General features: G+C 45.4%; 1 protein-coding gene across 1 annotated transcript in view; it reads right to left on the reverse strand.

Annotated features, from left to right (window-relative positions):
* F13A1 (coagulation factor XIII A chain) overlaps positions 1 to 15,250 on the reverse strand; it is a 112,701-nt gene that overhangs the window by 22,954 nt on the left and 74,497 nt on the right. The window contains exons 9-10 of the mRNA XM_025382307.1: positions 14,549 to 14,702; positions 6,736 to 7,023 (exon numbers count right to left, since the gene is read on the reverse strand). Coding sequence (XP_025238092.1) covers positions 6,736 to 7,023; positions 14,549 to 14,702 — 442 coding nt within the window. The remainder of the gene's footprint in view (positions 1 to 6,735; positions 7,024 to 14,548; positions 14,703 to 15,250) is intronic.

Raw genomic sequence — 15,250 nt, forward strand, 5'->3', positions numbered from 1 at the left:
GCTTCTTAGGTAAAGAATGTGCTAGAAATTTAATATTCACTGAAGTCTTACTGGAGAAAATGTGTCAAACCTTCCAAACAGTTCTTTTGCTGTTGTAAAAGAAATGCCGTGGAAAAGATGTGATTTTTGTGGCAAAGAAGGATCAAGGGGTTTTAATGGTGCTTTGATTTGGGCTGGGATCATCCCAAAATGGAACATGTGGGGTGCTGAAGTCCAAGGCCCCCATTCCACACGCGATCCCCTTGTCGAATAAGAAGTGTCTCACCTAGACCATGGGCCACACTCAGACAAAATTGTCAACTACATAAACATTGTAGCACTCCACATTTTCTCTCCAATCTGATATCATGATTTTTCTATTTAAGAGAAGGAAGCTGTTGAAACCAGTTTCTACCAAAGGCATTCAACTATCTCCAAACCTCTGTTTGTGATTTAGAAGACCTCTGTGCCAAATGATTGTTCTCTCAATGGAAACCAGTCACTGATGTCAGATTTCTAGGTCCTGGGGACAAGCCAACGAGAATGGCATTTGGAGGATGGGGAGTGGTCCTGGCTCCCCTCCAATTACCATCTGGGCTGAGGATGGTGAGTTCTATCTTGTGGCTCTGGCTCACTTTCTCTCTCTAACTCCCATTTCCCACTGTCCAAGATTCTAGAGAGCAATGGGCAGTTTCTCTGTAGGCTGAGCCCAGGTGTGCACTCGCTGCTACCCGTTCGGAGCCAGATGCCTGCATGAGCCGACAGCTGGCAGACCCTGCAGGTGAATGGGTGACTCATTCCTCCATCCCCAGCCGCAGAGAACAGACTCTATGAACCTCCACAGACCTGAATGTCTTTACTGCTTTCATTCTCAATTTCTGGCTTTTGCCAAAGACTTCTCCTTTCTGTGGAAGTTATTGAAGGAAACAGCTTCATGGCCAACAATTCGAGTGCAGAGGGTAATACATTTTAGTCTGCTGTACGGAACAGCAGTTTGCAGGAGCGTGGAGTGCCTGTGGATGGGCATGCACCAGAGCAGAGAGCAGGGCCCCTGACTCCCCACTGGCTCGAAGGTGTGGGTGCATTGAGCCATGCCCATCATCTGTAGAGGAGCTCTCACACCTGTGCTGGATCTGCAACAACTGGCTCTGGACCTTGAAGACCAAGAGGCTGGGAAGGCCTCTGCCTTGGGCAGCACTTCTACTTGGAAGTCTCTTTCCAGATGCGTAAGTGCTGTGCCTGCTTCCAAGACTTCAGATTGAAGAGTCCTCAGTCTTGGCTCTATACCACAATCACCTGGGGACCTTAAAGACCGACCAAGCTGGAACTCATTCCAGGCCAATTAAATCAGAGCCTTGGAGGACCCAGACACCTGTATTTTTAAAAGCTCTGCAGCTGACTCTGATGTGCAGCCAGGGTTGAGAACGGCCACTCCAACAACCAGGGGCATCCCTGTAGAATCAGCCCTGCAGACAGCCTGGGTTCCAGTGGAAGAGATGGCTTTCCAGTCTAGGTCTTTGCTGTTCCTCCTGTGGTCTGCAGACCTGGGAGCTTGTTACAGATGCAGGGTCTCTGACTTCTTACTGCACCACTGAAGTCAGGATCTGCATTTGAATAAGATCCCAGACAATGCCTATTCAAGTGTGAGATGCTCTGAGAGATGGGAGGTTCTAACAGCAGAAGGGGTAAGTTAGGGCCAGAGTTAGGGTGAACTGAGGACTACCTGGATTTTAAATTGAATGGCCTGCATCCTGGGAACCCCATCGATCCCTGGAAAACTAGAAAGGTTGGTCATCGTAGACTAGTAGTTGTCAGTAGGGGGCAATGTTACCCCCAGGGGACATTTGGCAATGTCTGGAGACCTTTTTGATTGTCACAACTGGGGTGGAGGGTGAGTTACTACTGGAATCTGGTGGAAAGGGGCCAAAAATGCTGCTAAACATCCTACAGTGCACAGGATAGTACCACAACAAAGCATCCAGCCCATAATGTCAATGGTGCTGAAACCAAGAAACCCTGCATACAGCAGGTGGATTATCAGAATGTATTTTAGGCAAGCACTAAAGAGCTAGCTTTGTTGGCTTGATTTCTGGAGCAGAGCTGTTCTATTTAGAGCTGGTTTTTTAAAGCTGTGACCTTGCCTTGACCTTGGCCCCCAGGTCCTGCCTTTTGGAATGACCGGCTCTTATTGCTGTCTTTGGACCTAAGCCTGGACCCTGCTTCCTCCGTGACTCCCCTTGCGATTAATAGTCTAGATGAGTGAGGTTCTGGCCCTCTATTGGTTACAGCCTCAGATGAGCATAAACGGTCAGTTTGTCGTGTCTCTAGAAAGAATGGATGAAATGGCAAGGTGGAAGGCCTCGAAGAACCTGCATTTTGCCTCTAGCTGCCTCCAGTAATAACAATAATAAAATGACTTCCCCTGGCTATTTCTAGAGGACTGTGTTTGACCACTGGATTTCTTTTGGCTAGTGGGATATGACTTCTTTACAGAGGCTCTTGCTACCTTTATAATCTCGGTATCAGGACCCTCTCTTCTCTGAGGCAGAGCACTCCCTAAATCAGAGCACTAAAGAAACCAGGCTGTGCTTCAGAGCCCAAGAGAACAGTGCTTCTGAAATAGTATGTTATGTAAGTGCTGTGTTTTGCCACTGCACAAGAAATTGTTCTAGATAAAGTTGATTAAACGTGGCAAGAGAAGGAGGAATAGGTTTTCGCGCTGTGAGCGGTGGGGCTGGGATGCTGCCAATATCATTTACGGTGTCTGGGGAAAGCCAAGGGAGACACAGACTGGAGCTGCCTCATCTCTTTTCCAAAAAGCGAAGAAAACTAAATATAGCCAAGTGGAAATGATAGCACCTTTGAAGGTACGGAGAGGTTTAAGTTATTCAGATCTCCCAAGCTGATTCTAGCACACACATTTCCTTTAATCATCAATCTGGAAAGTATGCCTCCCATTCTACTTGGAAAACTTTCTTTGCAACAGGGACATCTAAGAATGCTTGATCAAGGCCTAAAGTTATGTGGCTTTTTGCAATATACTGCGATTTAATTTATATTTCAATACACAATTTATTGCTCACAGTTAATGCCACCTGCCTGCAGGGCAAAGGAACAAAGAGTCCCCAGTTCCCTTCAAGTTATTCAGGACAAGTTGGGGCTGGCCAAGTGAGTGGGAGATGTGTTCCCATGGACTCAGGCGGAGGTTTGGTCAGCTGTCCCCAGGTCAGTGACTGAGAGAATGATATCATTCTGCTCACCCATACAAGCTCGTTCTTTAATTGGATTAGAGAGGGAAGGGGAAGGAGATTATGAGACAGGACACTTGTGAGGTGGGAAAAGGTTCTTTGTCTAAGGATCTGTGCTAGACTCCAGGTAACGGGGGCACAAGGAAGGGAACTGGCCCACTTGGGGCCAAGTTTACACTGAACTGGCTCACTGTCACTGCTATTATTTGTCTACTCTATTATCTGCTTTGCCTCTCATTGCTGTTTAGGGGCTTGAACACATCGACTCATCTTTCCAGCTTCAGTTTCCCCAAATGTAAACATGTTGGCAGTTACCATTTACTGAGAGTCTACCATGTGCCAAACGTTTCACATTTATCACTCATCTGGTTTCCTCCACACCCTCCTTCTCTAACACCACATATCCAGTCCATCAGCCAATCAGGCGGGCTCCACCTTCAGCACATGCCCGGATCGGACTAGTTCTCGCTCTTCCATCACTAGTATCAGCACCTCTCAGTGTAGCGACTGCAGAAACATCCTACCAGTCTCTAACCTTAAGCCCTACTTCCTCTTTAGTCTCTTCTCAACACAGCAGCCAGTGGTCTTTTCAAAACCTAAGTTAGATTATGCCACATTTCTGCTCAAAACTCTCTAAAGGCCCTCAGCTCACTGAAAATAAAAACCAAAGACCTTATAAAGGCCTACAATTCTTTATATGGTCTGCATCCAGCACTGCCTCCTTGCCACCTTTGTTCCTGTTCTGGCTCCTTCCTGCTCATTGAACACATCAGACATGCTCTGGCCCCAGGGCCTTTGCACTTACAGTTTCTTCTGGCTGGAATGCTCACTTCTGACCTTCAGTCAGGTCTCTGTTAAATGTCACCTTATTAGACAGGTTTTTTTTTTTTTTTTTCTGACCACCTCCACAAGTACTCCCTGTTTTCCTTAACCTGCTTTATATTTTTCTATTACCCATATAACTATACTATAGATTCACTTGTTTGTTTGGTTTCCCCATGAGATCAGAAATTCAGTAAGAATAGGCATTGTTGTGTCTCCAGTATAAAACAGAACCCGGACTGGCAAGCACTGAATAAAGGTTTGGGGAATGAATGAAGAACGCTGTGGTGTGCGTGCTATTGTTCCCCTTTGCAGATGAGGGGAGAGAGCTCAGAGTGCTTAAGTAACTCGCTCAGGAAACATAGCTGGTAGGTTACACAGTCATCGCTTACATCCAGAATTCTCTATTTGCAAAACTCTCTGAAATCAAATGTGGCTGCCTGTTTTAAACAATCCCCATGACTGTTGTCCTCTTCAGTCCTTTACACTGACTATTCTTTTCCATGAAAATTACCTTTACTACCCTAGGAATAAGAAAAGCGCCAAATCTTTCAGTTTCAAAAAAAACAAAAAAAAACAAAAAAAAACCTTATAGTGCCTCTTGAGTTCAGATGATTCTCCTGTCTTAGCCTCCCAAGTAGCCGGGATTACAGGCATCTGCCACAATGCCTGGATAATTTTTTGTATTTTTAGTAGAGATGAGGTTTCACCATGCTGGCCAGGCTGGTCTCGAGCTCCTGACCTCAGGTGATCCACCCACCTCAGCCTCCCAAAGTGCTGGGATTACAGGNGCTCCTGACCTCAGGTGATCCACCCACCTCAGCCTCCCAAAGTGCTGGGATTACAGGCATGAGCCACCACGCCTGGCCTTTATAGTGATTTCTTAATTGTTAGTTCTATTACTGAAGCTAGGGAGATTGGCTTCCTTCAAATTTGAGTAAGTTCCTTGGAATCAGGATTTTTAAAAATAGTTTCTCATTTTTCTGGGAATATTTTCCGAAACCTCAGCAAGGGTACCATGATCTGTGACAGCCACAAAATCCAGAGAGCTTGAGAGCAATTGAGACTTGTGGCTTGGCCATCCCGGGGAGTGTATTAGTTTTGCTTGCTTTTGCTTTGTCAAAATTATTATTTGTGCACTTTTCTTTTCAGTGATGCACGTCAGGCCAACAGAACTTGGTGCCCCAAAGCATCGAGGTCCTTTGCAACCTGCTCTAACTCATGCTCTGCCTGGAGACCAGTTTCTTCCAATTGACTCGTGTTGCCCATCGTGTGGTCAACTATTGTGTCCACCAAATATGAACTTCCTAGGAAATGTGATTTTTTGAGATTGTCATCCCCAAGGTAAGCTGCAGCATGTGGACCCTGATCTTCTTAAAATATTCTGTTTTTATAGTGATGAAAATGCTTAGAAGGATGTGTATGCAAGGACGAGAAAGAGGCCCCACAAGAGATGGCAGAGGTAGAAAACCCCTTCATAGGCCCCTCCTAGATGACATTTATTTGTCTCCAGCCTCCTTTTTTTTTTTTCCTTTTTGATACGGAGTCTTGGTCTGTCACCCAGGCTGGAGTGCAGTGGCACGATCTTGGCTCACTGCAACCTTGGCCTCCTGGGTTCAAGCAATTCTCCCGCCTCAGTCTCCCGAGTAGCTGAGACTACAGGTGCCTGCCACCGTGCCTGGCTAATTTGTGTATACTTAGTAGAGATGGGGTTTCACCATGTTGGCCAGGCTGGTCTTGAACTCCTGACCTCAGATGATCTGCCAACCTTGGCTTCCCAAAGTGCTGGGATTACAGGCAACAGCATTTTTAAGAAGCGGCCTGTGTGCAGCGCGTAGATCTTCCTGCCTTTTGAATGGGAAAGCAAAGCACACCATTCATTCTGGACGGCCCCCAAAAGACTTCACTAACTTGGGAGACAGGCATCAGCAAAGGGCCTGTTTCTGAGATGGATCATTTAGATCCATGCTCCACAAACTCTCCTGTACACTCCAGTCCCCTTGGGATCTTGTCAAAACGTGGTTTTTGATTCAGAAGGTGTGGGGTGGGACATGAGATTCAGGATTAAAAAAAAAAAAAGCCAGATGCTGATGCAGCTGGCTCATGCACCACACTTTGAATAGCAAGAAGTTACATTTAATTCTCATGACTCGGGGGCTCTAGGCTTTGAAAATTTCAATGCTCACTTCTGTGCATGAGATATGAAGATGAAAGTGGAGGCTTTGGGGCCGAGTGTGGTGGCTGATTTCTGTAATCCCAGCACTTTGGCAGGCCGAGGTGGGCGGATCACCTGAGGTCAGGAGTTTGAGATCAGCCTGGCCAACATAGTGAAACCCCGTCTCTACCAAAAATACAAAAAATTGCCAGGCATAGTGGCAGGCGCCTGTAATCCCAGTTACTTGGGAGGCTGAGACAGGAGAATTACTTGAATCCAGGAGGTGAAGGTTGCAGTGAGCCGAGACCACACCATTGCACTCCAGCCTGGGTGTCAGAGCGAGATTCCATTTCAAAAAAAAAAAAAAAGTGGAGGCTTTTGCAGAATAAGTGACTTCTCCCTGTGAGGCTCACACTTCTGAGATATTGGGGGAACTTTAACTTTGATATGAGGCTACAATGGGCATTAACACCTAGCAAGCCAGGGGCCAGACAGCAAGTCTCAAAGAGAACCACACCATTGTTAGCTTACAGGACAAGGGCTCCAGCGTCACGTCGAACGTCTCCTTCTTGAATTCTGCCTTCGAGACCCCGGTGTAGAAGGTGATGTTGGCTGAGAGATAAGCTGTGATGGTGTAATGGTTGTGGCTGTTGTTCCGGAAGGTGATGGTGAGCTTGAGGTCTTTTCCCAGCACGGCATTTTCCACTTCAAAGTCCATGTCAACTTTGGACCTCGATTTCATGACACCCTCTGTGTTGAGGGGCTTTTTAGCTCCGTACATCAGGGCAGTTTCTAGGGCCAATCTCTCTTCTTCTTGACCTGGGGGAGATCCAGAGATAATGACAGGGAAAAATACAATCCACCAGAGAGAAAGTCACATTAATGGATGCACTGTGTGCTGCACTTGTTGGGGTGCTTCTATAAAACAAGCTTCAGACCTCCCTGGGAGACAGGTGCCATCATTATTCTTATGTTATAAATTCTGCAATGTCAGATTCCCAGAGAGTCAGTGACCAGCCTAGGCTGCAAGTTAGGAGGTGACAGTGTTGGGATCTATCCAGAAAGGGGTTTCTCTGAGGCCACTATTTCAGGGGGTGGGAGGTAAAATTGGCAATGTCTATCTCTTCTTGAACTGTGGTGTCAGTTTGCTTGCCTTCCTTAGTCCCAGCCATGTGGCTAGAATTTGGGGACCTCTAACAATTGGGAATAATTGCCTCTTGCCATTCCACCTCCTGCAATGTAACTTTTCCCTCTGATTTGTGAATCCCCTCTCCCAATAAGACCTGTCTTCCTCATCTCTCCTTCCACTTGGGCCTGTCCCACTTGCTCTTTGCTGGGCTGACCCTTGAGGGCTCCTGCCCTGTTCTTCCTTATCTTACTCAATTGCCATTGCCCCCAACGCCCATGCTGTGGCAGAAGGCAGAAATCGTTTTTTACCAAAACTTGCATCCCCCAGTCCCCAAGGATGCTGGGCTCTGGCAAGACGTTAAAAAGGCGACCCTGACCAAGGTGCACGAGCCCTGTCCCCAGATCCCTTGGAGGGGCACTAGTTGTCCAGCGCCTCCTGGAGATGTTCTCCACCTTCATTAGCAGATTAGAGGTTCTAAGTGAAGCCCAGCAGCAAGGACACCTCTTTGCTTTTCTTTACACAAGGTTTCCCAAACTCATCTGACACGGAGGGCAGTTTTTTGAGGGACATCTATTGACATATGGTGGTGCACCTAAGTTCTAATGCAGTTTGAGGTGTATGTGCTGCTTTTACGAAAATGTTTTGTGCAGGGTTTCCAAAGTCTTTGTGATGGAGATGAAGGGAGGAAGAGGAGGATAGTAAGCTCTGAAAGAAGAAAAACATAGCTTTGTCTAAGTGAGGAGGCAAAAAATACAGATACAAGTCAGGCCGCAGAGGGAGCTTGTGCCTCAGATACCGAGAAGCTGGGAGGATGGTCCTTACAGAGCCTTGGACAAAAGGCTTTGCCTTGGGGACAGGGCTCGTGCAGATGTGAGGGATGGTTGTTATCCTCTTTTCCATCCTAAATACCCTTGGGTTTATGTTTGTGCATCCCTAAGGATAGAGATGAGAAGATGAAGGCAAATTCCTTGGCTTGTAAAAACTAGGCTTTAGAATGGCTAGTGAAAAAAAACACTTTAAAATAAGAATCCTACCTTTTGTAATTATGCTAGTTTAAAGGTACTCTCTTCTACTTTATCTAGTTCATAATGAAATGCAATGGTGACTGAGAGGTCAATGAATCATCACTACCCTCACTGAGGGCTAGCTGTGTGCCAAGCACCGGGATAAGTGCTTATTGTGCATTGTGTCATTTGATCCTCATAACAACTCTACAAGACAGACACTATTATTACCATCACTTTCCTTGTTCGTAAAATAAGGGTGTCTACATCCTAGGTTTATTAGGTGAATTAGAGGTAGTAGATACATAATACGTGGAAGCTACTCTGCAAAGGCAGAGAAAATGCCAGAAGGCATTGCGTACAAATATGAATGTGTATTTGTGTGTATGTGTGTTTGTGTGTGCGTGTGCGTGTGTGTGTATTAACGATTTCCCTGATTGTCAAGACTGCAAGAATGTGCCAGGAACTGTTAGTCTAGGACAAGCATCGGCTAGAGAACACGGAGGGAGATAAGAAAAAGGGAAGTAGGGGTGAGGACAAGGGAACTGCGGTGAAATATTTTAGCAGAAATCATCTGGCCAGTAGATCCATGAGAAGAGAGCATTAATTGGATGGGGGCCAAATATGCATTGAGGCAAAATGCAGGAGGCAAATTCGAGCAGCAGGAACGTATCAGAGAGGAGCTGAGCTGGCCAAGGTGAGGGGAATGGGAGAAGAAGCCTTGAGGGCCGCTATTAGCAACTTCACGACCTGCCATGGGTGGAGGAACCTGGAGCTTCCTTCCTGGGGAAGCAGCAGCCTCTGTGAGCAGAGACCGCCAGGCAGAGGCAGGCAGGCTGGGGCTGTTCCAGGAAGCGCAGACCCGGAGAGGAGAAAACAACTGCAGGCTTTCCCAGAGCCTGGCAGAGCAATTCCTGTTTCTCTACAGTTATGCTCTGTGCTCTGGCGTCTTACATAATTCAGGGCCACAGGCAACATTTTAGTGCTATGAAAGATTTATCCAAAGCCAGATTTTATTTTCTGAGATTCTTCTACAGCCTCTGGGTGCAAAGTCAAAAATATCTTTCCATTAACTAGGATGTAATAAAAGAGCCCTTTTACGTTGGACGAAGATTCTTCTCATTGTTCTGGCTTTAGCTCCACTGTCACCTCCCCTGTCCTCCCCCTCTTACCTTGTGTAATATGTCCCCCAATTCTAGTCCTCTCGGCTCTCCCTAACACATACCTGGCTTTATTTCCTCTTCCTTGTCACAGTACTAGTTACTATGTGACGTTATCTTCCCTGCTGGAATGCAAGCTCCATGAGAACAGAGACATGATATGGCTTGTCCACCTCTGCATCCCCAGGCCCTGAAACCCAGCCTGGCACAGAGGATCTGAAGGATTGAGGTTTGGAGAAGCACTTTGCTTTCAGCCAGAGATAAAATTTTCCTCTTCATAATGGTCCAGTTTAGGACATTTTATGTTCAACCAAGCCTAGCTGTGAAAGTGCCTCCCCAGTAACCATTCATTCAAATCATCTCACGCTGTTGGAAGCTCCATAATGTTCCAAACACCGTGCTAGGCACTAGGCACAGAGGAGAGACACAGACTTTCCCTCACTGGTGCAGAAGGAACAAGTGAAGAGCAATCCCAGCACAGATGTGTTCACCACAGATGCTGGGACGAAGGTTGGCCTGCAGTGCATGGGGACAGGAAGGGGCGTGGGAGGCTTCTCGGAGTTTTTGGAGTCCTGGCAAGGCCTGGGAGGCAGGGGGAGCTTGGCTTGTTGGAGGAACTGCTAGCAGGTCCCTGGCCTCTGCATATAATACCTGTGGGGGCATGCTCAGCAGGTGCAGTCACCAGATGCCAAAAAGCCACTTAGCAAGAGGCTTTGTGAGTTAGGACTGGATGCCCTGGAGGCCACAGGGAGAGAGGGGGTGGGGATTTTAAGCAGTGCTGGAAGAGGCTCAGGTTTTTTTGTTTGTTTGTTTTGTTTTGTTTTTATGCGTTTATAGAGTTTTTAAAGAATTTTTTATTATACTTTAAGTTCTAGGGTACATGTGCACAACGTGCAGGTTTGCTACATATGTATCCATGTGCCATGTTGGTTTGCTGCACCCATTAACTCATCATCTACATTAGGTATTTCTCCTAAGGTTATCTCTCCCCTCTCCCCCGACCCCACAACCGCCCGGTGTGTGATGTTCCCCTTCCTGTGTCCAAGTGATCTCATTGTTCAATTCCCACCTATGAGTGAGAACACGCGGTGTTGGTTTTTCTGTCCTTGCGATAGTTTGCTGAGAATGGTTTCCAGCTGCAGAGGCTCAGGTTTATGTTTCAGATATTACTTTGGCAGCAAGGCAAGGGCTAGACTGAGGAAAGGAGGGCCTGAGGAAGTAAGGTGGAATTGGGAAGCTAGAGCAAGTATTTTTCCAGGAGAAAACTAATCATAGGCCAAACGAATAGGAGTAGTATGGCAGGAATAATAGAATTACTAGTAATAGGGGAAACATTTATTGGACACTTACTATGTGTCAGGAACTATATTAAGAGTTGTACACACCAGATAATGTTTAATTTTCAGGCTATGGAGCTGGAGGGGAGGGGATGCATTTGAGAACGATTTCAGAGGGGACATTTCGAGGATTTGTTGCTCGACTCATTCTTAAGTAGCTAAATTTGAGTGGATGGTGGTTCTCTTCACCAGAGTAGGGTCAGTGGGAGAAACAGATCTGAGGTGAGGGAGGGAGTGAGTGGTATCATTTGCGAAGTTCCAAGTCAGGTTTCTGTGGGACATTTAGGTAAAGGCCGGGTGGAGACACAGACATGGGGTGATCAGTATATACATGAACATTAACACCAGCTATGTGGGAAGAACTTCAGGTGGGTGGGAATGGAACTCAAGGATAGAAGCCTAGAATGAAGTGGCATTGGAAGGGGCTGAAGAAAGGGGAAAGCTTATAGTCAAAAAGAGATGGGAAAAGAGGGTCAGGTAGGAGGGGGTGGAACCAGGAGAAAGTAACATTGTAGAAACAAAGAGAAGACAGAATTGCAAGGAAAGGGAGTGAACAATAGCACCAGGAAGTGTAGGAAGGTCAAGTAAGCTGAAGTCTGACAATTGGGTGGTCTTGGCAACCTTGAGAACAACTTCAAGGATGTGCTGGTAACAGAAATCAGGACAGAGTGTGCGCGGAAGGAGTGGAGAAGGAACACAGCAGGATGCAAGTCCAGGCAGCACTCCAGGACGGCAAGGAGGCGAGGAGGAAGAGACAGTGGTGAAAAAGATTTTTGTAATTTTTTTTAAAACACAGCAGACATTTGAGCCTGCTTAAATGCTGATTGGAAGGAGACAATAGAGAAGGAGAAGTGGAAATACCAGTGACCCTGGGAGCAAAGAGGGAATGGAATCAACACATTGTCATCAAACAAGATATATTGCCACTGGAGAAGTCTTCAGAATTCTGGTTTTCAAAGTCTTATCATTTCTTAATTGTATATCTCGAAAAAAGTTATAAAATTAATAATAAGCTTTAGTGAGTTGAAGTGAAAATGATCTTTCCATGATTTAATTCATTAAAATAGTTAATTCCTAAATCTAGTAATAATTTGTTTCCTGTGATTCTACTCATTTCCATATTTCGGTGTCTACACTCAGCATTTATGGATCAGAGAAATTATAAGAGATTCAACGGTGAGAATCAGGGTGAGAATCAGATAGTGAGAATCAGAGTGGGAAGCACCGAGCCACAGATATGACGAGTCCTCACTGCATGCCAGTGGCCAGTGGCGGCTATCAATCCCTCTATCCCACCATATTCAGATGCAGTCTTGGTGTTCTTGTCAAAACAACACTCTACGTGGTCATTTCCAAAGTTCCAGTTTGAAATGTATATGCCACCCTTGATTAAGGAACTATCCACTTGGGGTCAACTCCAGCCCAGAAGCAGGATGAATTGTCTCTTACAACCATCTGTGTGGGTTTAGGGATTCTTCCAGTTGGACCAGACCTCCACACTGTCCCTCTCCCTCAGCCTTGCCTTCTTGCTAAACTCCAGAGGCCTGGACCTCAGATGTCTTCCTCATGCAGTATGGACACATTTTGTTTTAATTTGGTAGCCACCCCCAGCCAAGCCCCTGACTCCTGTTTCGTGGACTGGGTTTTGGTCTTTTCTCTCATGGCATCTGATTCTGTCCCATTCCTGAGTTGGCCTTCACTGTCACCTCCGTGCTGACAGCTAATGGCAGCTGTGCTCAGCTCCATGGTTTCCATGAGACATCTGTCATGTGGACAGCTCGCTTCCTGCTGCCCCTAGCTGCCTGTGGGTGCAACTTTTGTTCGCTACTCTCTTGGGTCAGGACTTCCTCCAAATAGGAGAGTTCTCACCACAATCTCTACCTTACTGCCTTTTCCTGGGGACCTCTTTCCCCAGCTTTACCTGCCAATTCTTCTGTGTCCTTTGGGCTTAGCGAGCCCATCACTAACTTCCTCCACGAGGCCTTCCCTGACTGCCAATCCTTGGCTGGGAGCCCTTCTCTGCACCCGGCAGCACCTGTCCACCCTGTGCCAGAGCAATTCTCACCCAGCACAGTGAGGGCTGCCTTCTGCTTTTCTCCCCAGCTGCATGGGAAGGCAGGGCTGTGCATGTGTCCAGCTCTACACAGCACTGGAAGATGGCAGGTGGTAAGAGCCAGCTGTCGTGTGGATGAATGTACGAATGAGTGGATGTTGCAGCTAACTTTTCTATGAACTTTCTTTTTTGTTTTTCTAAACCTTTTTTGCTTATAACTATAGTAAGAGGGCATTTCTTGTTTGTTTTGTTTTATTTGCACTTATATTGTTTTAAATTTTCCTTTAAGGAAAAATCCAAATGACAAAAAAAAAACAAAACAAAAAACACCTTTGTATCTGTGTTATGCAATGGATGATAACTAACAGAAAAGGAAAATGAAGCATTTCAAAAATACAGTGAAAATTCACTAGTTCAGATAACAAAAATTCTGACTTTCTGAGACTATGCACAAGTGTTCTCAATTCAGCAAGCTTCTTCTTTATAGTGCAAATTACTTTTGTAAATAAGAGTAGGGCGACTGTCTAAAATATTTAAAACAAATTCTGCACTCCTTAACACTTCATGGATTCCAATGAATATTTAGGTATATGCTAATTACTTGTCATTTTTATCCATTCACTAAAGTAAATACTCCTAAGAACCTCTGGCAGTGAATCATTTGCAAAATATATTGCATGTTCACCATGAAGACACCCACGGTCCTCCAGTTCCTGGCCACTGCTGGCCTCGGGCAGCTTAGTCTCCAGTTACTGGGCATTCTGAGCCTGCAGGACCCTAAACATACAGGGCTGCTTCACGCCTCGTAACTTTGATCATGTTCCCACTGCCTGGAAACTCCTGTTTAGCTTTCTTTAACTGAGGTCCACGACTTCGCTTCTCAAGTCTTTCTTTCTCTGAAACAGTTGGACTAAAGGTCCCTACTTTTTGTTTCCAAAGACCCCTCTGCACAATAATCCTATCACTCAGACCAGGACAGGAACTGGATCCTGCTCACTGCTGGGATCTCCAGCACCAAACCAATTACAGGCATAGAGTGGACACTAAGCATTGATTGAGATAGAATTAAACTCAGTAGTGCCATTTGAAACATTCTATGCAATAAAAGTCAACAAAAACCCACCATGACATTATTTTATAATTGAAACTGGCCTTCGGCCTAATTGTCCTGAGTTAGAGAGATTGTATTGTCCTATTAATATTGTATTATCTGCTTTGTAGTATTCCATGATAATGTAATGGAACAATGTATGTGAAAATCACTGGTAAAGTACTAAACAAATGTGAAGTCGTTATTTTAATATCTATTATTGAACTAAAATTATGTTAGTTACACAGTGTTTTCTAATAGGATTATTTAAAATTAAGGTTCTTATGAGCAAGAACATATTCTATATTCTGTTAAAATAGATATGACTTTAAATCAAATCATTTCACAAGCCATGTGAATGAGAATCCTGCCCAAAGCAAGCTAGCAAAGAAAACTACAATGAAAAATTACATATGTGATGTGTCTTTCACGCATGAAAGTTTATACTTCTGCTGTTGCTACCAAATGCAGCAAATGCCAGCGCATTCTCTGGAACTCATCTCTGAGTGACAATGAATAAGTACTAAATGGACTTGGGCAAATAAATCTTCATTCAGTGGTAGTAAATTACCTTCTTGGAATTTGTAAGTATCAGTAATATCCATCATGCCATCTCCTCCAATTTGTTTGGTCACAATTAATTTCCCAATGTGGGTGGCATCCACATTTTCCACCACATGAGTGCCATCTTTCTTAGCTGTAATGTAAATGAGGTCGCTGTTGACCTGAAAACAGGAGAGGAGAGCATTAGCCATCATCACATGCCTGTTGTTGCTAAAGTCTTTAACTGTCCATAATGCAGTCGTCTAGAGATCTCTGGAGCTGACACGCCCCTTTCTTCAACAACATTGGATTTGTATCATAGGACCAAACAGATTTTGAATATATTCTAAAGGCGAATCTACTTTGTTTAGCAGTACTTTAAATAAAATTTGTTTGAGGCTGAGACAATACATTGCCTAAGAAGCAACCATTTTTCTCTCTCCTCTGTCTTCCTGATAAGTCCTACCTCCCATGGGAGAGAAGACAACGCCATGCCGCCATGCCACCATGCCCATCGCTTGCTTCCCTGGACTGCTTTTGGGCTAACTGTGACTATGTGACCAACTACCAGGAGGAAGAGGAAGTCTGCTAGGTGACTTCTGGGAGACATTTTTCCCCTTAGAAAAAGGAGAGAGGTACACGCATGAGTTTGCCCTTCCCTTTCTGCTTTCAGGTGTTTGCAGGTGAAGTGAAGGAATGCTTGAAGCTGTGTGGCCATCGTGAGACAGTG

This window comes from Theropithecus gelada, chromosome 4 (assembly GCF_003255815.1).
Source record: "Theropithecus gelada isolate Dixy chromosome 4, Tgel_1.0, whole genome shotgun sequence".
In the NCBI taxonomy this organism is placed as follows: Eukaryota; Metazoa; Chordata; class Mammalia; order Primates; family Cercopithecidae; genus Theropithecus; species Theropithecus gelada.